This window comes from Biomphalaria glabrata, chromosome 3 (assembly GCF_947242115.1).
Source record: "Biomphalaria glabrata chromosome 3, xgBioGlab47.1, whole genome shotgun sequence".
Classification (NCBI taxonomy): Eukaryota; Metazoa; Mollusca; class Gastropoda; family Planorbidae; genus Biomphalaria; species Biomphalaria glabrata.
In genome coordinates this window covers 28,923,864-28,950,843 of record NC_074713.1, presented here as the reverse complement: position 1 = coordinate 28,950,843, position 26,980 = coordinate 28,923,864, and the positions used below count along the sequence as shown (strand labels likewise).

The 26,980-nt window shown below is 36.0% G+C and overlaps 1 protein-coding gene and 2 long non-coding RNA genes across 6 annotated transcripts; 1 reads left to right on the top strand and 2 right to left on the bottom strand.

The window, feature by feature from the left end:
* Nucleotides 1–708: 708 nt before the first annotated feature.
* LOC106050604 (uncharacterized) lies at nt 709–9,778 on the bottom strand. 3 transcript variants are annotated; one of them, XM_013205623.2, is made up of 4 exons: nt 9,324–9,778; nt 9,020–9,201; nt 8,112–8,165; nt 709–5,659 (listed from the first exon to the last, which is right to left on the bottom strand). In XM_013205623.2, exons 2-4 carry the CDS (start codon nt 9,075–9,077, stop codon nt 4,713–4,715), a joined length of 1,059 nt encoding a protein of 352 aa, XP_013061077.2. In that variant the 5' UTR covers nt 9,078–9,201; nt 9,324–9,778; the 3' UTR covers nt 709–4,712. The 3 variants fall into 3 exon arrangements, with proteins under 3 accessions (XP_013061077.2, XP_013061078.2, XP_055880382.1); XM_013205624.2 differs by having other exon boundaries at nt 9,044–9,201; XM_056024407.1 differs by having other exon boundaries at nt 9,471–9,778.
* Nucleotides 9,774–15,022, top strand: LOC129925221 (uncharacterized). Its single transcript, XR_008777019.1, has 3 exons — nt 9,774–9,848; nt 12,490–12,600; nt 14,279–15,022. It is a non-coding gene; the product is annotated as an uncharacterized LOC129925221 (long non-coding RNA).
* Nucleotides 15,023–19,110: 4,088 nt separating this feature from the next.
* Nucleotides 19,111–20,104, bottom strand: LOC129925232 (uncharacterized). Of its 2 annotated transcripts, none has more exons than XR_008777039.1 (2): nt 19,858–20,104; nt 19,111–19,382 (listed from the first exon to the last, which is right to left on the bottom strand). It is a non-coding gene; the product is annotated as an uncharacterized LOC129925232 (long non-coding RNA). The 2 variants fall into 2 exon arrangements; XR_008777040.1 differs by lacking the exon at nt 19,858–20,104 and adding an exon at nt 19,595–19,788.
* Between the last annotated feature and the right edge of the window lie 6,876 nt (nt 20,105–26,980).

Genomic DNA, 26,980 nt, shown 5'->3' with positions numbered 1-26,980 from the left:
TAACCTTTTTTACAGTGTCATGTGGCCAACACAATTACCAACTGCTTTTACTTCTATGGTGTATATCAAGTACCCATTAAAGTTGAGTTGACTCAGGGTTCTCCTAAAAATCCTAAGTTCAAAATCTGTTAAATATGCCTTCATTAATTTTTCTACAGAAATTCAAATTATATGAAAAATAAAATTTGTTAATAACAAAAAAAAAACAAAAACATTTTAGTGAAAAAATGTTGACCAGATCAATTTAGGCTAAGCTTGTTTTAATACAGTCAGATGCTGGATACCATAAGAACTCTTTGAAGGTGAAACAACTAAGCTCTTTCATGTCGAGAATATACCAGCAATCTTCACAATCAAGTTTTATAAGGATAAATAAAATGCATTCTACTAACGTACTTAAACAATTAATTTTACATTCTCTTTCCATTTTGTAATAAGATTTGATATCAATTCCTTTGTTTTCCTCACGTCACAACGATAACAAGAGAAAAAAAATGAATCTTGGCTACTCTACATGTCTGATTGTTTTGAAATTGTATACAAAGTATTAGTTGATCTTAAAGACATCAAATTGATAAAATAAGCCATCTGTTGTTTAGCAGTTAATTATATTGCATATCTAAAGAGTTAAAGAAGGTGCATAAAAAGACACTCTACACTAATATTTTGGTACACACACAGAGAAAGTGAAACAATCATTCAAAAAAATTACCATTCAACACTTTATTCTTTACTAAGCAAGGAATATATATTCAATTAGGGTTGTTTCAAATAAACTGGTCTTTGAAATAGTAATAAATAGTTTTGCATTATTTTTAAACATTATACATTGTACTTGCAACATAATAATAATAATGTATTACATTATAAACTTCAGAAGTCTCCAAATAAAATACCGATGCACAAGTTAATTGACCAGTAGGAATCTTAAGCCCTCTATTAGATAAATCTGAAGCCAGATGGTCACGCACCAATTAGTTAATTAGTCATTGGTAATTTAATTTTCTCTTTGGTATTGAAATAGGGAAATAAATTCAACAATGTTGAGAAATGTGGATGCGTATGTGGAATAATTCCCCGTAAGTACACGTTCTAGGATCACCTGAACATTTTGCATTACTAAGTATATTTAATGACTATACATGAATCAATAAGAAAAATTAACCATTTAGTAAAACAATTAATTGTAATTAATTAATTAGAACCTGTAGTATTGAGATATGTGCCATTGATTTTTGCGATTATTTTACTTTGGTAAGCTTTATTTTCTTCTAAAAAATAATTTTTACAAAGCTTGTCTTTCTGTCAGGTAAACTTTTTACACGTTAATATTCCTACACCCAGTCTCGGATCAAGTGAAAACTTTACACAATTATTTTTGTACCTAATAAAACATGAAACAATATTTAAAATAACTATTTGTTTCATAATCATTGATAACTAATTTTTAAACTCCGCCAAGGGACGGTCCCAAGCTCGGCTGAGAAAAACCATTAGCTACAGAAACAGCAAATCAACAGAAGTCACGGACCTGGGAGAAGATGGACCTCCAGCTGGAAGACTTATGACGCATTTCGATGAAAGCCTGAGCCATCAGGAAGCCCATAGGCCGAAGACCATCGATTAAACCATGGGACCATCACCAGCATTGGTACATGGAACGTCTGGACCATGTATGAGACTGGGAAGACAGCGCAAGCTAAGATGAAAATGGTTAGGGTTACGGTTAACCTTAACCTCATCATCTTTGGAATCAGCGAGTCAATTAACCTCATCATCTTAGGAATCAGCGAGTCAATTAACCTCATCATCTTAGGAATCAGCGAGTCAATTAACCTCATCATCTTAGGAATCAGCGAGTCAATTAACCTCATCATCTTAGGAATCAGCGAGTCAATTAACCTCATCATCTTAGGAATCAGCGAGTCAATTAACCTCATCATCTTAGGAATCAGCGAGTCAAGATGAACTGGTAGAAAAGACTGACTTTGGGTGAGCTACGTTTATACTAAGCTGGCTCAGGGAGCACTTATTGGATGGGAAGCGCATGGATAATAACAGCCTTATTCCATACAGTGCAGAAGAGGATTACCTTAGATATTGTCCAGTGCCCCAACAAACGACAGTGAAGAGGAGGGGAAGGACAATGTTTACAACTGACCGACTACTTTCATACATGACAGACCTAAAAATAACATCCTTATCATAATGGGTGACTTCAATGCAGAAAGAAAACAAAACAGAAAAATAACTGTAAGGCTTTTAAAATAATATAACGAAGTTACATTTGTTATTACTCTTGTGAACTCACTCTTGTGAACTCACTCTTGTCAACTTACTCTTGTCAACTCAGTCTTGTCAACTTACTCTTGTCAACTCACTCTTGTCAACTTACTCTTGTCAACTCACTCTTGTCAACTCACTCTTGTCAACTTACTCTTGTCAACTCACTCTTGTCAACTCATTCTTGTCAACTTACTCTTGACAACTTACTCTTGTCAACTTACTCTTGTCAACTCACTCTTGTCAACTTACTCTTGTCAACTCACTTTTGTCAACTCACTCTTGTCAACTTACTCTTGTCAACTTACTCTTGTCAACTTACTCTTGTCAACTCACTCTTGTCAACTCACTCTTGTCAACTTACTCTTGTCAACTCACTCTTGTCAACTCACTCTTGTCAACTTACTCTTGTCAACTTACTCTTGTCAACTCACTCTTGTCAACTCACTCTTGTCAATTCACTCTTGTCAACTCACTCTTGTCAACTTACTCTTGTCAACTCACTCTTGTCAACTCACTCTTGTCAACTCACTCTTGTCAACTTACTCTTGTCAACTCTTGTCAACTCAGTCTTGTCAACTCACTCTTGTCAACTTACTCTTGTCAACCTACTCTTGTCAACTTACTCTTGTCAACTCACTCTGTCTTAGACAACATCTGAATTAATCAAAAAATTAACCAAATATTTAATCAAATTTTGTTAATTAATTAATTTTGCTTGGTATTAAAAAGGGAAATAAATCTTACAGTATTAGGAAGTATGCGTGTAAATGTGGAGTTATCTCTCTAAGATAAGCTATACTTTTTAAAGTAGCCTATCTATATATATAATTCTCTTCTTCCCTCAACAGTTTAAAAGAGAAGAAGTAAAGGAAAGATCACTCTCTTATTTCTGCTGATAGTCCACGAGAAAACAAGAGGGGGGGGGAGAACACGTGGGTATTCACACGTCGCTGGACTGTCAAACCCTGCCCGCCCCCATCCCCCTTCGTCTTGCGGGAGGTTTGGACTAAAAAGTAAACTCTGAAGGAACATCCGAAACATGTCAAACATTTTACAAACAAACATTTTACAAACACTAAATAGCAGGGCCAGACTTAAGCATTGTGGGGCCCTATTCGAAACGGATTTCGCGGGGCCACGTTTTGGGTAGGGAAGCGGACAAAAAATGAAATTTAAGAGTTTGTATTGGAAAATAAATTCGTCTTTGCATTTTATTCATTCTTTACTACGTACAGAATTACTTTACGAGCCTTGCGTGTAGGAAAGTCATAGAGTACATCATAATAATTCTGTTTCCTACATACATCCCGCTCAATAGCTAGAATTACCAAATGTTTCAATCTATCTTTCGGCCCCCGAAGTGTTCCACCCAGGCAGGCTTCAATATTTTCAGAAAGAACATCCGAATGAAATTATATCAAAGACAAATGAGAGATAAGAATGGAGAAGGAAGGTTAACAGATCTTGTGTAGTGCCCCAACGGTCCCGCAGATCAAATGATAGGTAAAAGTGAATGTAAAGTAAGATGTGAACCTGGCCTAACTAGTTCCCCTTTCAGACCATGTGGTCTATAGGGCAGATGATGTAGGGTTCATCTGTTTTTGTGGCCTACGGTTAACGAGGGTGTCATGTAACCAGCACAACGACCAACCGCCTTTACTTTTCCCCAACTAATGTCAGGTACCCATTAGAGCTGAGTGGACTTAGAGGCGCCCAAGGATTCCAAAGTTAAAAATCCCAGGATTCGAATCCGGGACCCCCGGTTCTGAAGCCAAGCGCTTTACCGCTCAGCCCCCGCACCTCCCCTGGTCTAACTGATGTCTTATAATTGATCTAATTGTTTTGAAATGGCTCAATCTCTTGTTCGAATCCCTTAAGAAAAAATAATTTTTAGTTGCCGCAATAAAAATATGTTCAGGAAAATGAGATTTACAAGATTACTATTTGTTTTAAATTAGGTCTAACTTATAATGCATACTAATTAGCTTTTTCTCTTTAAAAATTGCTTGCATAACTGATTTTTAAAATTAGATTTTTTCGCTTAAGAAAAAAAAAGTAGCCGTTGCATCAGAACTTTGAATGGTCTAAAATATTGTGATGTCGGATTTTCAATATCTTTTCTAGTTTACGAGATCTAGGCGGGACGGACGGACAGAGGGACAGACATTTCGCACAAAACTATTAGCGTCTTTTCCCCTTTCGGGGGCCGCTAAAAATGAACTAAATATTTAATAAATTATTGGTAATATTAATGATTTCGTTTGCTATTGAAATAAGGGGAAACCCGGATCTTGGTAGAACTAGCCACAGTCATTTGTATCATGATTTCTGAACAGCATTTGCGGTTTTGTTATGTCTGTGGGCAGCTGAGGGGATCAGGTAACACACCACCAGGACTGGGGGAAGCCCATTTCATACCACAATCTTTAAGCAACATAACCAAAGCCACAAAAATTGAGACCATCCTCAGTATCACACGCCCCTGAGTGACTGTGTTCCCCCCAGCCAGTACTGTAGCCAAGGATATTGACTGGGGCGCCACTGCTCCCTGGACATGTGCACGTCGTATAGGAGAACTGAAAGTTATAAGCGACATTGCCTTCTGGTCGTTTCTCCACCCACTGACCTATGCTGACCTGCTTGGAGAAGCCATGGGGGTGTGACACGATGAAGGTCAGCTTGTGATCGTCACGGGTCTTCTTGTACTTCTCGCAAACCTTACTCCAGAGACCGTCCCAGCGATCCCACAGAGCAAACAGCCTACTGCCCAGCTCGATGTCACAGGTGACATACTTTAACAGGGTGCTGTCTTTGTCTATGTTGACCCCCACAAAGCTGCCCTGATCGAGGAGCACAGCGGGGCTGTTGGGCTGGTCAAAAAACAGACGAACTGAGGTAGATCTGGCCTCTATGTCGTCATAGATGACGTGTGTGGCTGTGTCCACTTCCACTTCCCACCACAAACTGCCGCCCCGTGCATTACGTTCGCACTTCTTACACCAGCAGTGAACCAAGCTCGGGATCCCGAACTGGTCAACGCCGTTAACGACCTTCTTAACATTCCAGATCCTCCCGGTGCCGGACCTTAACGTTTCACTACCTCTCAAATCATACAGCGGAAATGGTCTGTCTCCCCTGGGCCAGAATTGGGGCCTGTTTGGACTGGTCATCTTAACGCTGATTCGGACAGTAAGGTCAGCTGTAACTTTGATGAAGTCAAAAAGAAGATCATCCCGCAGAGCTTCAGGTAAGTGTGTCAATCTAAATTTGTAGACAGGTATAAAGTCTTGATGACCTGGATTCTTTCTACAATCTCTATTATGTTTGTGTAGATCAACTTCTAATCCTTCATACACTTGAATCTCATATTCACCTGTCAAATACAAGTTTTAAGCAATGCGAAAATAATGTAAGATTAATTAGAAGAACAAGCAATGTAAAAACAAGCAATGTAAAAACAAGTAATGTAAAAAAGTTTTTTTAAAATTCAATTTCTACTTTTTTGAAGCTATAAATCCACTGTTAACGAAACTGACACATAGCGTGTCCAGTTGGTCAAGTTTGTCGCCGGATTTCGCCGCTACGAAGCCTTTCACTAATCACAATTATTTGCACTTTAATATGTTCTGAGCGTAAAGGAGCAAAAACAATGAGAGATATAAAACAAACAAGTCACCATTTTAATTCCCAACATTCATGTCGCGGGCCACATCAACAAAAAGGTAAAAAGAAAAAGGAAAACGACAATAAACCAATTGATTAGAAACCCGAGAATTGAGTTCTTATGTAATTCATGAGATGTTTATCTTATACCAACTTTTAAATATTCGGCTGCACAGATGAGCCTCGCAAGTCGGAGCTCTGAATGTAAAGTTTTAGATGTTCGTCCGTGAGACGATTGCGTAACATCTGTCTCGCACGACGCACCACTGAAAAGGTTTGTCTTCACAAACAAGTGCTTTCAGTTCTTGTGATCATCCCTAACGATTGTATTTGGAGATTCAGAAAAGTTTCTGCAGGCGATACGAAGTAGAAATCAACTGTCTGTCAACTGTCTGTCTGGGTTTATAAGTCAGTTCCAGTTCTGTCACTTGACACATTGGCCGCATATGGATTTTTGAAACAACATTGTTCAATCTGAACAAAATCAAAATCACAAGGTCCAGACTGAGCACCTTGCCACATAGAGTTTGTTGGTGAATTCAATCAAATGAAGCCACAGAGACTTGGTTCCATTTGACTCGACAACTTATCTAATAATTCTTGCTTTCAACCATATTTGTGGAACCATCAGTAGTTACTCCCACTAATTTCTCCCAAGGAAGAAAGAGATCCTCTGTGGTGGTTGAAACTTCTTTAACAGGACTTTCCCAGTGGTGGTCCCATGCATGCAACTCATGTTTCTCTGATTTTAAAATTGCTGTATGTACTGCGAAAAAAATACCAAAATTTCGAGCGATAACAGATATGTGGGTAGACTCGTCAGAGGCAATAGAAACCATTTCGAAATCTGTTTTGTTTGTTAGCTCTTAATGAACTGAAATTTTTACTTAAATCTAGCACTTGCCTTGCAATCGTCACGAGAAAGGGTTAGGGGCTCTTTTCAAGAATCATTTTTTTTCCATCATTGCTAGAAAGTATTTTTATGTATTCGTCCTCGACTTATATTCTTGTCACTTTTTGGTTAATATTCTGGTCAAATCTTCCAGCCAAGGTTTAATGTAGCAGTCAAGTCTCAAACCAGGAATGCCGTCTTATTTTTTGTTTTTGTTTGTATGTTGAATGTTATGTTCTTGAAAATGAGCCACTCTTTCTTTATAAAACAAATCTGTTGACTTATTGGTAACAATTTATTGACCCTAGCGTAGGGAAATATTTTTTTAAAAATTGTTTTTAGTGGAGGGGTGATTTTTTTCACCTTGCGCCGACGTTTCAGCAGAACGGATGGAACACATGTGGCCCGCGGGACGTATTTTGGGCATCACTGGTAACTAGGTAAACATTGAGTTATATGTACGAAACTATGATAACTATGAAAACATAATTCTTTCCCCAACAGTCTGTCGCCAATGCACCTTTGCTTCCATCTGTTATAGACGAGTCACTGCTGACGAAATACTAACGTGTGTTGAAAAATGGCAATGCTATAACCTTTGACCAGGAGTTCCTAAAAGTGACCTCTGTGGGTTTTGTTTTCTCTGTAGCACCAACGGCAAGGGTAATCATAAAGGGAAACAACTCCACAATATGTCTTGTTGAGAAGGAGGCCTATATATACAATGAACATGGCACCGAATTACATTTTCCAATAAACAAGTTTTCTCGTGGCAACATTAATTCTATTTTAATACTATTAACGAAATTTCACGGCTTACACTGATCACTGACAGCCTGAGAGAAATTCTGTCAAACACTGACTACTGCAATCTGAAATTCTGTAAACCCTGACCAATAACTATCTGAGAAATATCCTGCCAAACCAACAATGCGATAAAAATTCTGTCAAACCTTGACTAATGACAATCTGATATAATTCTGTCAAACCCTGACCAATGACAATCTGATATAAAATTCAGTCCAATCCTGACCATTGACAATCTGAGAGAAATTCTGTCAAACCCAAACCAGAATATGAGAAAAAAATCTGGCAAACCCTGCATTTTCACGATGTGAGAGAAATTCTGGCAACCAAGAAAGAATTCCTTTAGCAAATGTATTGGAGTGAAAATATATAATAACCTCTACATCCACTGTTCTGAACCAGATTTGTTTTCTGGATGGTAAACATAAAATGTAAAACAAAACAAAACATTAAATACATTTACCAGTAAACTCCTTGCTCTGATCTTGTGTCTTGTGACCCTCACATGATTCATGAGCTAAAAGTGGATGGAAATATTTTCATTAGTAGATCACACACAAAAATCCATAACTTTCTGTCATCGTCCAAAAACAAAAACAAGGGGGGCGGGGTGGTAATAGCTAGTAATGTATGAATGTTGACATCTAAATGGACATTATGTTCATTCACGCACTTCACTTGAATACTATATGATGTTGTCAATGGAAAAAAGGACTATTAGGCTATTTATGTATAAATAACATCCAAAAAAAAAATAATTATGGTCTTGGAACTTTAAGGCAACGTATATAGCAATTACATTCACAAAAATATTTTAAATATATTGAATGTATTGTAGGGGCTAGCACTCATATATATTTTATATATATTTAAATATTATATTTCTCATGTTCCTCAAGTAAATTAGACATATCTTGCTAATCACATGATCTGAGCTATCTTGTGGGACATGATCTGAGCTACCTTGTGGGACATGATCTGAGCTACCTTGTGGGACATGATCTGAGCTACCTTGTGGGACATGATCTGAGCTACCTTGTGAGATATGATCTGAGCTACCTTGTGGGACATGATCTGAGCTACCTTGTGAGACATGATCTGAGCTACCTTGTGAGACATGATCTGAGCTACCTTGTGAGACATGATCTGAGCTACCTTGTGAGACATGATCTGAGCTACCTTGTGGGACATGATCTGAGCTACCTTGTGGGACATGATCTGAGCTACCTTGTGAGACATGATCTGAGCTACCTTGTGAGACATGATCTGAGCTACCTTGTGAGACATGATCTGAGCTACCTTGTGAGACATGATCTGAGCTACCTTGTAAGACATGATCTGAGCTACCTTGTGGGACATGATCTGAGCTACCTTGTGAGACATGATCTGAGCTACCTTGTGGGACAACTTTGACGTCTTCAGACTCCATGTCACTCAGAGTGTTGTTGTTTTTTAATATTTCTTTTCTGGTGATGCAAAAATCTTTTTCCAAACACTTCTTCCAAGGTTCTCTGTTCTTGCCTTTAGTAGATTGAACAAAAGTTTGAGAAAATCTGAAAGTAATGTGAATTAAACGTGTATACACCGCAGGATTTATGTACTGTAAAGACTTATAACAATATATTGTAGATTCTTTTATATACTGTAAAGATTTATATACTATAAAAATACTTACACCTAGCAGAATTATATACTGTGCAGTAGTATATACTATTCAGATTTATACACTGTACAGATTTATACCTTGTGCAAATTTAAACAGCCACACAAAAAATTGTTAAAATCATTTTGCTAATAATAAAAACAAAAGTTAAGATTTTACATTTAAATAAATTTCAACACAATGTGCTACAACTTCAAAGTTTCAAGATCTAATTGAGTGACTTGGCTAAAAATGTTGGTTCCTTGATAGACTATTAGAATGTACCCAACACAGCTCTAGAGGCTGCTTCATTACTGACATTACTTGTACGTATAGTAGATCCTGAAAGATTGACATTATCATTTAGTCGTCCATCCTAAAAATAGACATCTCTAAAGCAATTAACACATAGTGAAGCGTGTAGCAGTCATGTAGTGTGTAGATTCGCAGTTAATAAAACCATAAACATGGAGCACAATGGTGAACACACTAGTCACATAAAGGCAGAGAACTGTAATCATTAGCAGACCATAAAGACGGATGAAGTGCTTAGAATATGTAGGATAATGCATATAATGTTTTTTTAATTGAGTATATTTTATTCTTTTTTTTTTTAAATCTGTTATTTGTTTTCTTGTTATGCCCCATAAAAACAGTTTGAAATCTGACAATCCATAATAGAAAAAAAAAGTCATTTGTTTTATTTTTTTCACAAATTATATTTTGTAAAACATGTCAGAGGATTATGTGTTTATTTTTATGAGCTTTAAAAAATTGCAAAGTCAAAACTCTTTAAATAGACGTTTGCACAGTGAATATCTTGATATCTTTTTCAATGACTTTTGTAGCCACTAGCGAAGTTTTCGTGCTCTAGCAGGTTTAATGGCCCATTTCTCTTTTAGACAAGGGATTGATACCTGGGAGAAATGTTCTGTGCTCAACAAACTAAGCTCGATCCGGGATTCAATCTAACGCCCCTTTATAGGCTGCCTAGTGGTTTATCTCTCTCAGACATGCATGAAGTGTTTCATATTTTACAAGTCCTAGATATGAACCAGGGAAGATGCACTAGAGTTAGAGTTCAAAGTTCAACTTATTTTTACAAAGTCTATATCAACTCAACTCCGCGTTAGGACGGCCCCAAGTCCGGCTGAGAAAGGAGAAAGGTTGAACGTAGAGCTAGCTACCCTACACTGTAGAAAAATCACTAGCTACAGAAACACCAAACAGCAAATCAACAGATGTCACGGGCCTGGGAGAGGATAGACCTCCAGCTGGAAGGTTTATAACGCATGTCGGTGAAAGTCAGAGTCATCTGAAAGCTGACAGGCCGAAGACCATCATCTCTACCAGGACCTCCACCACCATCGGTACATGGAACGTCCGGATCTTGTAAGCAGATGCCAAACAGATGGGCAAGTCTTAAGGCTGTAGAGACTCGCCTAGAACCGATATGCCTGGAGGAAGCTAGTTGGTGGCCTTTTCCCCTGAAGGGACCACAGGCAGAGATGAGATATATCAACTCATTCAGTCTGTCTGATCAAAAGTTTGTACACGTTATTTCTCCAAAACCCAATCTCGGATCAAGCTGAAATGTTGCACAATTATTTCTTATACTTGACTACACAAGAATAAATTGAATAATTAACCAATTAATTGGTCATTAATTAATTGGTTTGGTATTTCGAACAAGGGAAAGAAATTGTACTTGACTGAAGTGGTGGTTTAAGCTGAATTAGCCCCCTTTATAGGTCGTCGTCTGAGGCTTAGTGAACTCAAACATAAATAATAGAATACAATATTCCATGTTCATACATTCTTAGTTAGCAGAGTGGATACAGTTTTGAGAAGCCTGAGAAGTCTTTAGCCCATGAGTTCGAATTCAAGTAGTTCACTTTTTTCTTTTCATAAATACATTACAAGAAAGCGATCACCCAGATACCTCCTTCTTTCTCCCCCACCCCTTTCCAACTGGTCCAGACAAGCGATAGGATCATAGCGTATTGAAAAAAGCTAAAAGCATGAAACTGCGCAAAACAAAAACACTTGGTAAAAATATTTCTAATCGCACAGATTTATTATTGTTATTCTAGATCTATTAAAACTTTAATGACGTGATTAATCCAAACCATAGACTATATATTACATGGACTGCCAACACTAAGGAAATTAAGCATAAGTTCCATTCACCGAGGCGTCCTTGGTTGCATGGTAAATTGACTTCCGGTAGAATTTGTTACTATATAAAGAAACCATTCCCGAAGATTTTTACCACCACTTTTACAGTAAATCATAAATGGAAACTTAATTGTCATATACGATGTTACAGAGGTAAGTGTGCACAAATCAATTTGTGACTTAGATCTATGACTATAAAGCTTTGTAACTGATTTTCTTAGCCAATATAGACTAATTAGCCAAGCCTGTATTTCGTGTATTCTTGTTTACGACATTAATTGTCTGCTAATTGGTGCTGCCAGTTTGGATTATTTGTTTTTTTTTTTTTTTTCATCACATTTGATAATTATTATTATTATTTTTAATATGTATATTTTAAATGTGATAAGCGATTTACTGAAAGAGTCAATACATTTTTGAGAGTGTCATTTATTAACTTTGTATATAATGGGTGATATAGGCCTAAGTTAAGTCTGTGAATGAGTCAGTCTAAATAAAATAACAATATAGTGAGTCAATAAGCCTACAATCTTACATCTTTACCAACTTTTGTTCAGATCTACAAATATTTTTTATTCAATTTGATTTTAATTTCAAGATAATGTGCATTTTTATCTATAGAAAGTGATTGTACACATAAACATGTAGACTTTCACCCAGATGTAGTGACCTATGGCTATAAACTTTATCTGCAAATACGACCTTACACACAACACACTACTATATATATATATATATATATATATATATATATATATATATATATATATATATATATATATTTATTTATTTATTTTTATTTATATTTATATATATATATTATGCAACAATTATCAATTAGGAGTACAGATTAACCAGTTATCTTGGTGGAAAAGGATGTCAGATGAGTTGAGAAAATGCTTAAAGAAAGTCTTTACATAATTCATAATAAGTCACTATAAATATTTTGGAGATTTTTTAAATTTAATTAGAATTTTATTATTGCTCACATTAAAAGCAATTGTTCTTTTCTTTTCCGCAGATGTATATTTCAAAAAGAAAATGATGCTTTCTTATTCCTAAAAGTTTATCAATAGGATGAATGCCACAAAACTCACTTGTTATGCCAGAAACTCTTCCTACAAAACTTCCAGTAAGTAAAAAAAAGTAAAGTTTCCTTTTCAAACCTTGTGATCGATAGGGCAGATGATGTAAAGATCATCTGTTTCTGACCATTCTGTTTATCTTCTTATCTTATATAATACAGACGTTACTTCAAAAAAGAAGATGATTACGTCCTACGCATCATGCATTTAGTCATGCATATTAACCAATGACTTAAATTCTGCCAAGTCACTGGTTTTCCTGGCTAGCTCAGGCAACCCATTCCATGCTCTAATAGCACTAGGGAAGAAGGAGTATTTGTACAAATTTGTCCTAGCATATGGGACGAGGAATGTGCCTTTATCTTTGTGTCTTTCAGAGTATTTTATTAAATTTTGTTTTTATATTTGAAGATTATGGTTCAGTGTTTTATGTATGATTGCTACTTTACTTTTGAGCCTTCTGTCCTGAAGGCTTTCTAAATTTAGTGATTTTACTAAAGGTGTTACTCTAGTCAAATGTGAATATTCGTTTGTTATGAATCGCACTGCTCTATTTTGTGTCTGTTCTAGTTTCTTAATGTTTTCTTGAGTTGAGGGGTCCCAAACAGAGGATGCATATTCTATTATTGGCCTAACCAAGGTTAAATAACATTTTAGTTTTATGTTCTTATTTGATTTATAGAAATTTCTTTTAACAAATCCTAATGCTTTGTTTGATTTTTTTGTAGTTTCATCAATATGTGGATTCCATGACAGTTTTTCATTTATTATAACACCTAGGTATTTTGCGTTTTTAGTCTGTGTTACTGGTTTGCCATGAATAAGATAAGTGGAATTAATTTGTTTTAGTTTTTTTGTTACTCTTAACAACTGACATTTTTCTGGGTGGAAAGACATGCTCCAATTTGATTCCCATTTCTGTAATTCATCTAATTCTCTTTGTAAAATATCTGTGTCTTGTGTTGCCTACGGTTAACGAGGTTGTCATGTGGCAAGCACAATGACCAACTGCTTTTACTTTCCCCAACTAATGTCAGGTACCCATTAGAGCTGAGTGGACTCAGACTCAAATTAAAAATTCCAGTCTTCACCAGGATTTGAACTCCGGTCCCCGGTCCGGAAGCCAAGCGCTTTACTGCTAAGCCACCAGGCCTCCTTCCAGTAAGTAGGGCAGCTTAAAATTTAATACTTTTATCTTAGTGCAAAAAGAATAAAAGCAGTCTTCAAATTCTCCCTTTAAATTTGCAAAGATATGTTCATATTTTAATGTATGCAGTAAAAAAATATGTTTCAAACACTCAGTACAATATTCAATGACTCTCTTTATTTGGGTTACCTCAGCATGCTTGTGCAGAAAATTTCCTGAATTTTTTTTAAAAATCTGTTTCCTTCACTTTCAAGTGCATTTAATGATTCATTAAATTTTCATAATATTACTGCATATAATGTCAAAGATTAAATATTGTTATTATTATATTATTCCTTTTTTTTGTTGTAATATTTTTGTTTCATAATATGTGCCCATAGCATTTTTTATGTAAAACCTCTAATATACTTTACTATACTCCTAATATACTTTTTAGCAAACTGTTTTGTTAGATGTTTTCAGAATTGATTTTATCCTTAAAGGACTTGAACATATGGAAGTTTGGTACTATATGAAACTAAGATTGAATTGGTGACTTGTTATGAATTTAATGCATATTGTTTCTATTCCATCAACAGTACTAGAATTTGTCCAGTACCTGTGATCCTCTGAGTTGAAGGAGAATGTGCTCCATAATACCTACTAGGAGCTTGCTGATAGCTGGAAGTTCATGAATACTATGTTGTCCTTGATTTGATGATTCTGAAAACTACCATTTCTGAAGACTTGAGCAATATTTCTATAATTTAAAAAAATCTTTCAGGAAATATTGTGTTAATAACATTAAGAAAGTGAAGATAATATTGTTCTTACTAATATTATTGTTATTATTATTATTTAAATAGAGAGCACATCATTACCAATATTCACTTGTCAATAAATGCTAGCATTATTCAATTTTTAGTTACATGTTCAAACTATTAAATTTTATTATTTAAATTATAGCAACTTTCTCTTTCAGTCAAACTTAAGATATATTCCTGTAAAAAGTCTATAATAATAAGTTAATGTCGATGTAGTATTGTTCAGACACTTACAAGTTTAATCATCTATACTTCACAAAAAAAAAAAAGTGTTTGAATGGTTTTCATTTGTTTGTACATCAAATATGTATTAATATAATTATCATTTTTAGATGAAACATTAAATACTGAATATGAACATTTCAATTTCTGATGTAGGCCTATTCTCATTTCATAAAACAAACAGAATATTATCTGAAATTTCATCCCTTCATGGTAACTGTAACTGGCTTCATAAAAAATGGAGTGATGACTGGGTTGACTATACATTTTTGAATAAATAATGCATCAATGAATGTAGCTTATACTGTTCTTTTCCTCATCTTGAAACGTGTGGACTGATAATTTGCTGTTGCATTTTGTTTTCATAAGTCAATGACACATGATACTCTAAATGACAAATATCTTCTACTCATTACAATAGCACATTTCCATGCTGTTTGTCTAAGTGGAAGCAGATAAAATTTGTTCCTCTATTAGCTGTAAAATCTCAAAATTCATGAGCAGCTGAGAAAAAAAGAAAAGAAATTCAAACTAGTTTAGACATGTTATAAATATATATATTTGCTCATAAAAAATGTAAGACTACTTTATGTTACAACAATGGACAGCATCTTTAAAGCTGATTTCAATGCAATCACAAGAAATATTTTTTCTATACAATTAGGCCTGCTTTAATGATTTTTTTTTAATGTAAATAAATTTTATGCATAGGATTAAATATTCACAATTACAAGTAATTTAAAGTGATACATGTATTGATAACACATGTATTGATAACACAATGTTATTGGAGAAAGTAAAAAAAAATCTCGCTTGTAGTAGATCCCCTTCAATTTGAAAGTTAGTGACTATCAAATCAGGTTTTTGGAAGTAGTATGCTCCTTTAGTAAAAAAAAACAAACGAAAAATGCATTATAAAAAGTTTTCGCTTTAAATAAAATTTTTCTAGGGTGACTTGAGTAGAAAGTAATAGAAATATGAACTTCATTTAGCAATATGCTCACACTAAGCAGAAGTGGTTTTTACTAGTGAAAATTGTCTGTCCAAATAAGCTATTGAAACTACTGTCAGTTTCACATGATAGGAACTGTAAAGTTTGACAGTTCTTCCTCTAAGACTTTTAGGTGCCGGTATTATCTATCAAGAGCAGGGTAAAACAAGGATGGGTTTTGGCCATCAACACTATTCTGAATTGTTTCGTCTGTACTCTCATAGCACCTTGGAAGATGGAAGTCTTCTTAAACTGGCTTGACCAAAACGAGGAGACGACATATCCTTATTAGGGAACTGAAGTTTGACGACGATGCGGCTCTCACTACCGTCGCAGTAACGATTACAAAGGCTAGTCAATATTTCAGTCTTACAATAACTCTCACCAAGACAGAAAAAAGGGCATAAAAAGTCAACATCATCAAACTCCATTTGAGTGAGGGCTTGAGAGGCTCAAATCTTCTCTTGCAAAAGCCCTGGACAGAAACCCTGCTGATTTGCGTAGAGCATATATGTCATCGTACAGGTCGAGAATTTTTGGTTTCTCTGACCTGTTGAGGCGGAGATCAGCAAGTCTGGGGCAGTCAAACAGAATATGAGGCACGGGGGCACCGGGATTCGAAATTTGGCCATAGCCGTGAGAAACATGAGGCAACAGGACAGTGGTCTGTCCTGCACTGTGTTATAATAACTTGCCATAAAACATCACAGAATGTACTTTTTCTATTTTATCATCGACACCATATATAGGCCAAACATACTTTTCTTACATTTTTCACCTCGGAGAAAACTTTACATCTAGACTTATTATCTTTACTTTAGGCCTACACATAATATAGGACTTTTTATAAACGAAAGGTCATTTTAGCCTATTAAAGTAAGAGCATATAGATCTAAATGTACCGGGTTATCCTTCTGAATAAGTCTTACTATTTGGTTTATATATATATAGGCTATGCTCTCACAAGAACCTCAATTCAATGTCGTAAACAAGAAAATACACGAAATACAGGCTTGGCTAATTAGTCTATATTGGCTAAGAAAATCAGTTATAAAGCTTTACAGTTATAGATCTAAGTCAGAAATTGATTTGTGCACACTTACCTCTGTAACATCTTCTTTAACAATTCAGTTTCCATTCATGATTTGCTGTAAAAGTGGTGGTAAAAATCTTCGGGAATGGTTTCTTTATATAGTAAAAAAAAATCTACCGGAAGACCATGCAACCAAGGACGCCTCCGTGAACGGGACTTGTTTATTGAAAAATATAGGCTTAGTGCCTAGAGTTGGCAGTCCATGTAATATATAGTCTATGATCCAAACTAATTGATACACGGAATATAAGCTTTGTTTTTTTAACCATCTCCATAAGGATGTAGTAAATAGAGCTGACAATAAAGTCACTCGACATACAATCTAGTATTTATGCTAAATCAAACTTCTTACTTACTGAATTTATAGGCTCATGAAACTAACAGGGTACTACTATAAGAAATCCAGATAACTTATTCTGAACAGAATAGATAAGATAGGTGTCACGTGTTGCAAATAACATCGGAAGTTGTTTTGTGACACTATTAGTTCAGAAATGAAATGTAGTGTTGGAACTAAATACTGACCAAATAGAAAAAATAATAAAACTTAAGCATTAGCAGAAACTGGATTTTTTTTTTAGATCTAATTCTAAACTATGACCTTGAAGATGGTTATGAAGTGATAGTTTTGCAATAGTAAAGTCGCCAGCTTTGGTTCTCATCTTTTTTTGTGATCTGATTGCTATTGACTGATCTCCTTGTCTGGTATCTCAAACTACCGTGATTCACCAACATTCACGAGGAGAGATCAAGAGTTAGCGTTGCTCTATTGTGCATTCTTTAAGGGAGCTCTGGAGAGCGCGCACACGACTCCACTCTTTAAAAAAGAACGTTAGGTGAGACTACAAGTCCATCGAAGTTTGGTTAGGTGAGACTACAAGTCCATCGAAGTTTGGTTAGGTGAGACTACAAGTCCATCAAAGTTTGGTTAGGTGAGACTACAAGTCCATCGAAGTTTGGTTAGGTGAGACTACAAGTCCATCGAAGTTTGGTTAGGTGAGACTACAAGTCCATCGAAGTTTGGTTAGGTGAGACTACAAGTCCATCGAAGTTTGGTTAGGTGAGACTACAAGTCCATCGAAGTTTGGTTAGGTGAGACTACAAGTCCATCGAAGTTTGGTTAGGTGAGACTACAAGTCCATCGAAGTTTGGTTAGGTGAGACTACAAGTCCATCGAAGTTTGGACCTTTCTGCTCTGACATGGATAGGCCTACTGTTCATCCGTGACAGCAGTAAGATCTCAAAATGTGGTATTTGATCAAATCAATTCACCTGGTGAATCTTTATCTGACATCGGAGATGGATGAAGTTTAGCTTTTGGATGTGGCGGGAATATAAGGTCCAGTACTCTGAAGCATATAAGAGTTAGGGAATGACTGCAACACTGTAGACTTTCAGTTTTGTAAGAAGTGCTGAATTCTCCCTATATAAAGGGAAGGAATAGAGTTCAGTCAAAAGTGTGAGAAACACTTCCACACTTCCAGTGTAGTACATAATACATAGGACACTTAAGTGTTATGGACTTCTGAATAATAGACGTTTTTACACGACTTAGTCTGTCAAGAAAAACAGATTGATTTATTATTATTTTTTCAGTGAATCTTTCCCACTCCTCTATCACAATTCGTAAAATCAGAAAGTAATCTAAAACTTTGACTGTGCTAAACAACACTCATTGTAGTTAGCAGGTCCAGTCTAGATATAATACTTTGACTGTGCTAAACAACACTCATTGTAGTTAGCAGGTCCAGTCTAGATATAATATATATAGGTCTGTGATCTAGATTTATTACATACATTACAGAAAACGTGTTTACGTTAAACATCTCGATCTATTGAACTGTTTTTAGTCTTAGTTGTTGAATGAAACGAAAATATAGAAATTAGATTCTACCCTTAACTTAGCCACAGGCAGTATAAGAAGTGTGCTACTAGACCTCTGTGATTCTCACTTCAATAGCCCCTTAAGTTCTTTATGACTTTCTGTGACTAGCACTCTTTTTACTATAAAGTTTACAGTGTGCAGGGAGAATACATTTCTGCAGCTCAAATTGTAGGAAATAATTTGGTGCATTCTTTAAAGTCAAAATTTTTTTTATACCAACAGCTACAACTACATAGTATGTATATTTACGTCGGTGATACTTTGAGCACCAATGCCGCACCTGCATTTGAAGTCTCAAATGTTCTTTGGTCGGCTGACTCGAACACTGATAGCAAGCAAAAAGAGTAAAATTAACATTTCTAGTTGTCAAGAGAATATCACAAGAAATTGAGAAAATTAAGACGAGATTTAAAGACTTGTTTTTTAATGATTTTTTAATGTCATATGTTTCCTATACTTATCTTATAAAATATAGACGTTACTTCAAAAAAGAAGATGATTACGTCCTACGCGTTATACATCTAGTCATACATGTTAATCCAATGACGATCTATTTTTATCTTAGTATGAAATATTTGGGGCTACTTCTTGCTTCACTGCCTCATGGTTATGCCTGAGAGATTCTTTTAATGCACATATACTAAGAATGCATAGACTGTATAACGTAGTGTCATTATTCTGGAGTTAACTGTGGATCAATGTAGATGAAAGTTTTAGTTTACTCTTGGTATATATTAGTCTACTAAATCATATACCATTGAATATAAATAAGACATTGAGCGCTTTGATTTATAACTAAAATAATTTTAAAAAGCTAACATTTTACATTATGTATCTTTCGTTTTATAACTCAGATATCGATTATAGATAGGCCCAAATGTAATTTTATTTACTACTTACAATTATGTGAAAATCTATTTAAGGTCACTATTGAAAAGGCCAATAAAGAACACAAAAACATGATGAATCGAGTGTGTAGATTGATATTAATTGTCTCGTTACTTTGTTGGTGTTTCAAACTAATAAATCTGATAGTTTCACAACTAGCGCGAGCTGTAGGCAAATGTATATAGAGTCTAGGCCTAGAATGTTTGGACGCCATCTTGACATTTCATTCAATTTTCATTATATAAAATATAAATATATCTTGGATTTTTATATACCTTCAATAAATGTGAACACTATTTGCCCAAATGTTCTTGTCCTCATCAGTCAACAGTTTATTATCAATTGGATTTAAAGTCCATCTCTTCTTATGTTGTTGTTCTGTCAGTTTTTACATGGATGTGTGGCTTAGTGGTATAGACGTTTGCCTCTCAGTCAAATTTCTAATCAAGTGGTGTCGGGTACGAATCCCGATTCGAGCAGGGTGGTATTTCATTAGTAATAAATATCAAATACAAAACTATATGTCATTCAGTCAGGAATAAAATTTAGAGTGAAAAAGAAAGTAAGAAATAAGGGAAGTAATCCAGTGAAATAGTGATATAAGATTAGAAGAGCATAGAGATAGATTTGATTATAGCAATAAGAGTTTATGCAGGATAAGAATTTCTAATAACAAACGACTAGTATGTGGGGAGCTAGGTTTGGGAGGTGTAATATAGGCTGAATGATTGGGGGGGGGGGAGTATTAATATAGTCTACTATAGTATTACAGGACTGGGAAACTAACTGCAGAATAGGATGAGGGGGGTTCTACACGTTAGAGTTGTCATGTGCAGAATGGGATGTGCATGTGCACGCGCGCGCGTGTGTGTGTGTGTGAGAGAGGTGCATGTGATGTTCGAGAATTTAATCGTTGGTTTATTCTTTTTGCATAGAGTAGAATTATTCAATTATCGCTTAATGCTTATTGGATATTTTTGTTTATTGATTCAATATTTTATTAGATACATGAGGAAGAAATAGCGAGAACAATTATTTTCAAAAATATTAAACAAAAATAATAAATAATCAGCACGAAAAGCGGTCTAGTATTTTGTAGAAGCCAAGGTAAGTAATGACTGTTTCTAATCTCTAGTATAAGCGAAAGGGGCACTGATTGACTCCCCTACGACTAACTCTCCAACTTTCCGTGGATGAAAAGATCACTAAAACCTAACCTTTCTGTGCCTCGGATAACTAAGAACATTTTAGGATTGAGATCAAAGGGGTTTATATTTACCATAAACGATTTTTTTAATTAGCAATTTGTTCAAACATGTTTTAATAAATCCGACATTTTGAACAATACAGAAATATACTTTTTTGTGCTTAATTTGCTCTGATATTAAAACACTCTGTTAGCTCATTCGGTAGAGCATCAGACTTTTGATCTGAAGGACACTCGTTTAATTAAATTAAGTCTTTAAAATTATTTTTATTTTTGTATACTTTATTTGACTAGCGTTCTTTGCACAACTTATTTTTAGTAATTCGATTTACATAAAAGTTAAAAGAGAATTCGTAGCATCGATCCTAAGATGATTTTTAACACTTGATTAAAAAATGATGGTGTTGGAAAGGGTCAAAGACCCTTTCAAATATTTTGATAAAAGCTAAAAATTCCCACAAAACATATAGGGCTATTATCTAAGGTGTTAAATCAGAGGGTGGATAAGTGATATTGGTCATCCAAGTCACTGACAAATAATTTTGTGTTTGGGAGGGGAAGCGTTCTGAAGAGGGTCGTGCAGTTAGATGTAACAGATACTACCTAAAATTCAAGAGTTTTGAGTTGCAGAGAAGGGGCGAAAAAAGGGAGGGGAGTTCACAGAATTGAATGTATTTAGGAGGGCTATTATAGGGGGAGTTACAATAAAATGTAACCTATACTATTATACACTGGCCATAAAGGGGGTTGATGAAATGTGGACAGTTTTAGTGAAAGTGAAAATAGCATAAAGGTGGAGGGTACGGCCAAAGTATTGTGTAAGTATTTGCAGAATGTAATCGACTCTTCATATTCTTTCAGTTGCGTGCTGCTTGTGTACACAGGAGGACTATGTGATGCCCGTGTACCAGTGGCGTAGCTACCAATGTGCGGGTGGTGCGGGCCGCACAGGGCACCAAGTGGAGAGGGGCACCAAAATTCCCCCAGTGTGTATTAATTTCCAATTTCCCTGAGCGTTTCAGTAAAAACGACTAATTGTATGGACACGAACAAACATAAACTAGTGTATTTTAAACATGAACTAACGATTTATAAACTAGTCATGTCGCTATTTTGTTTCATCTCCTTGACTATTTCTTCCATACAATGTAAGCTATAGAACAGTTTGAATCTAATTTACAAGATTTTTTCGGACACACTGTACATGTTGTTACTACACTGATCGATGCTTTGTAATATAAAGAAGAAGAAGAAGATAGGCCAACCTTTTTTTACTTCATTGTTTAGTCCACTGGTTTAATCTAGATATTGAGTTTACAAATATATTTCTAAACTCTATCTCTAAACAATTGTCTTAGTTTATTCATTTCTTTATGATTCTTAATAGTTTAATTTTGGAAATAATTCTATTGTAATGTCCATTTTTTTAAATAAGCTAACCTTTGTTTTCTACGAGTTTTTTTTAACTAACTAGTTAATGTAATACTGTAACGTAAACAAAATGATGAACAGTGCTCAAGACTGAATAGTCTGGCTGGCGCCTCAAAACCCTTTTAAGCTCAGACGGAGAAATCGGCATCTCTGGTTCTGTCCGGTCTGTGTAGTCTATAAGGGCCCCATACCCAGATCTATCGGGGTCCCTCATTACCGACCCATCGGTATAGAAGAAAATGGCATCTGATGGGTAGGACTTTAAATGTAGCTGATGCTCAGTTTTGGAGTATGGCAGGTGTTAATCGCCTCTTGGTAGCTCCCTCTTTCCCTATAAGTGACATGCTTATTGGTGGGGCCGGCATTCTCCTCCACGGAGGGCAAGTACTAATTCTTCTAATAGGAATTCTATCAGTGGAGAGCCCAGATGATTTTGACAAATTGGCCGCAATGTGGAGGAACGATCGCATTTTCATGCGGTTCCTCTCTCTCCACTGTTGCACTAAGATTGTGGTGGGTAGCCTAGAGTCGCCCCTTTTGTAGCGCTCGTAGGCCGTAAGTACCGCCCTCTTCCTCCTTAAAAGTAAAGGGGCCTCGTTTGTTAAGATTTCATCATCTTCATTTAAATTCAAAGATGGATTCAATGAGTGGTGGAGGTTATCCCCGAAAATAGAATAACATGAGACCAGCAGAGCTCACATTCAGTCATCGCTTGCTTGGAGGGAACTTGAAGTGTGCCTGAGAGTAGGGAACAGTATTGACAACAAGGCCCAAGATTTAATTATACAAGAGACGAAAACATGGAGAGTTAGTAAAATTACTATCAACATACGATCCACTCTTGAGGGAGCATGTGCTTCGAACTAAGCTTTGTTCCAGACCGAATATATACATGTCTCCACAAATACTAAATGAATTTATTACAAAATTGGGGGATCACGCTAAAAAAACAAATCATACAGCAAGTAAAACAAGCCAAATATTTCTGTATTATTTTTGACAGTACACGTGACATCTTAAAGCTGGATCAAACTTCCCAAATTTTACGGTATGTTGTCATGGAGAATGACGGGTTGCAGGTTCGTGAGTCTTTTGTTGACTTCATCGACACAAAGGACACGCATGCTTCTGGAATCGCTGAGATGATTCAAGAGAAATTGCGTTTGGATGGCTTAGACATAATGGACTGCAGGGGTCAAGGCTATGAAAATGCTACGGCCATGAAAGGTCAAAACTACGGTGTCCAAAAACGTATTCTAGAAGTCACTATTCATTGCCTGCTCAAACTCTGGAGACATTAACTAGCAGAGATGAAAATTCATCGACTAGATCTGAAGCAGGTGGATTATTGGTTGCTGTTCAGTCTTTTCATTTTGTCACCTGTCTTGGATTTTGGGCTCCTGTATTAACTGAAATTAATGATGCGCAATTCTACCTTCAAAAACAAGGATTGTCTATTCGAGACTGCTCACTCAAACTAAAAACACTAGAGACATTTTTAAGTAGTAATCGAGAGGACATCGCTGAAGCCAGCATTACCTCTGCCGAAAGCGTGTGCTCAGATCTGAAAATCAGTACAGAACCTCAAAAACGTATGGGCCATAAGAAAAAGATGCCTGGTGAGAAAAGTGATTACACACAAAGAAGAGCTACGAAGGGGAATTTATTCTACCTTGGACAGGATTGTTCAAGAAATGATCACCCGATTCGAACAACTTCATAATGTAGCAGATAGATATGAATTTTTGTCGCCTTCCCATCTATTAAATCCTCAGGTCGAAATCAATCTCGATAGTACTCCTAGCGACATTGATAAAAACGAATTTCTGCTGGAGTGAAAGAGGCTTCAACAGTTTCATCAGAAGCCTCCGAATTTCCAAAACAAATATCACCTAGATGATTCAGTCCCGAATATCGTCATCATGATTCGCATATTTTTGACTATTGCGGTAAGCGTAGATACATGCGAGAGACGTTTTTCCAAACTTAAACTGATCAAGAATTACTTGCGATCAACGATGACAAATTTACGACTCACTAATTTGGCCATTTTGTCCATTGAACAAGAGCTGGTGGAAAAAAATGGATTTCGATAAAATTATTGATACTTTGGCCAGCAAGAAAGCGAGTAAAATTCATTTGTAGTATGTTTATATAAAAGTGATTTTTTTTTTGAATTAACAATATTTGATTAATGAATACATATTATTTTGAACAGGTTTTGCAATGTTATTAATTAGTTAGTTGTTTTTTTTTTTTTTTTTTTTTTGGGAAGGGGGGGGGGGGGCATCAAGATGAGGTACCGCACCAGGCATCATATACTCTAGCTACGCCACTGCCGTGTACACAGGAGACTTTGTGATGCACATGTACACAGAGACCCAAAGATATTTTTTAAAGGTTCTCAATGTGAGAAAAGGCACTGTGGTATGTCTGTCGATTCGTCTGTCCGTCGGTCACTTTAAGAACGCCAAATCTACATACTGAGAAATTGATAGAGCGATATAATTTGGTTTGCATGGTTTAGGCGCAACAACTACTAATCATTTCGCTTTTCTTACATATCACATTTATTTTAATTTAATTTTTTTTAGCAGATAATACAGAAGTCGATAATAGGTTATTTTATTTGTTTTTAAAACGATAACACAAATTGACACAAAATGTTTAAAATCACTCATGTAGCTTATTTTCTGGCCAAAATATCTTGAAAGGACTTGAAAAGGTGAACGTCTGGAATATACGAATAAAAATTATAAATAGTAGAAAATTCGCTTAGTCGAGAGATTGGAAGTAACAGTTGCGGCCTTAGGGGGTGGCAACTGGCAAGTGGGGCAACCACCCCAGGCCCCTCGCCTGAGGGGGATCCCGCAATCGGAGATTCCATTGTCATCGCCAACTTCGAAAATTATATCAGTACTCATAAACTATGATATATAAAATAGATACTATATGATTTAATATGATAAAAATTACTATGTAGTTCTTAACGTGATACTTTTGGTTTCGAAATACCGTTCAGTTTCAGGAAGCATCTTATGACCTGCCGATTCTAAGAGGCTATCAAAATAAAAATTTAAAAAATATGTTTTTAAAACCCTTCCGCGAAAGTCGGATCTGCGAAAGTCAATTAACTACTGTAGCTCCTATCTCACACTTAGTTCTTGTTCTTACTGCCACTGGAAACAGGGCCGGTCCTAACAATTGCGGGGCCCTATGTGAAACGGATTGCGCGGGCCAAGTCTGGGTAGGGATAATGATAATCAGTGAAATTTAAGATTTTGTATTAGAAATTAAATTCGTATTTACATTTTATTCATTCTCTATTTAGTACAAAATCACGATCAAATGGACTTTACTTTACGATCCTTACGTGTAGCGAAGTCATGCAGTATTTCATACAAATTATGTTTTCTACATAGATCATTCTCAATAGCAAGAATCGCCAAATTGTTCAATCTATCTTCGTGAATTGTTCACTTTAAGTAATTCTTGATTAGTTTGAGGCGCAAGAAGCTTCTTTCACCAGATGCTATAGTTACGGGTAATGTATAATGCCGTTTTTATCGTGCATATGATTGACGTTTTCCATACTGAATGATAGCCCAAAATTACAACTTTGTCTATATTTCATGAGATTTTATGAGTTTTCATGAAATTTTAACAATGTCAGGACTTTTTCGTATATTTTGCATTTTCATGAGGTTTTCAAAAGCTCCTAAAAATCATGAAGCACGGGAAACCTGTATAAGTTAAAATGGTTTAATTTAATAATTTACATCTAGAATTAGCGCGAGCCTATGAAGTTGTGAGGCTCACTGCGGTAGCATAAGTTGCAGTGGCGTATAAGACCGGCCCTGACTGGAAGCATCTTGGTAATAAACTTGGGCAGCACGATGTTTTTGTGACTCACGTTCAGTGTATGTCAGCATGGTTAGATTGAGCTCTGAGAATGTCTAATTTTAGCACAATGGATCACAGGATGCTAGAACAAATGAAGAAAGAAAAACTGCATTGGCGCACAGTCTTAGTACTTGCTCCTATACTATTTGCTATCTTTTTTTGGCATAATGCTGGGTCAAATGAGGCAGCGATTGCATGAAGGCATCTACATCAGGTTTCGTTTGGACTGCAATGTGTTCAATCTTCGACTTCACTATCCCATACAAAAACAAAGGAGATGGTCAAAACGGAGCTTCTCTATGATTGCGCCCTGCTAGCTCACAACGAAGATTATCTCCAGAACGCGGTCAACTAATTTGCATTCGCTGCCGCCTTTTCGGTTTATCTTATAACCTCGGGAAAACAGAAATCATGTTCCAGAAGTCACCCAATAAAACCTACTCAGCCCCAAAGATCACCATAAACGGACAGCCCCTTAACATAGTAGACCACATATCAGTGTAGTATAGTTTCATATGACACTTTTAGGGGAAGTTGATAACCATAACTAGCCAGGGCTAGTAGCGCTTTTGAACGCCTTCAGGCGAGAGTTTGGAGGAATAAATCGCTCCGCCTGTCTACAAAAATCAATGTTTACCAAGCGGTTGTTCTCTCAACCATTCTATATGGATCTTAGACATGGATACTATACAGAAAGCAACTAAGACTACTTGAGCGCTTTTACCAAAGATGCATGCGCTCCATCATGGACATACGGTGGCAAAACCGCACTACAAACAGTGATGTCCTTGCGAACGCCGGTATGGACAGTATAGAGGGACTTCTTATGGTCTGACAGTTACGCTGGTCAGGGCATG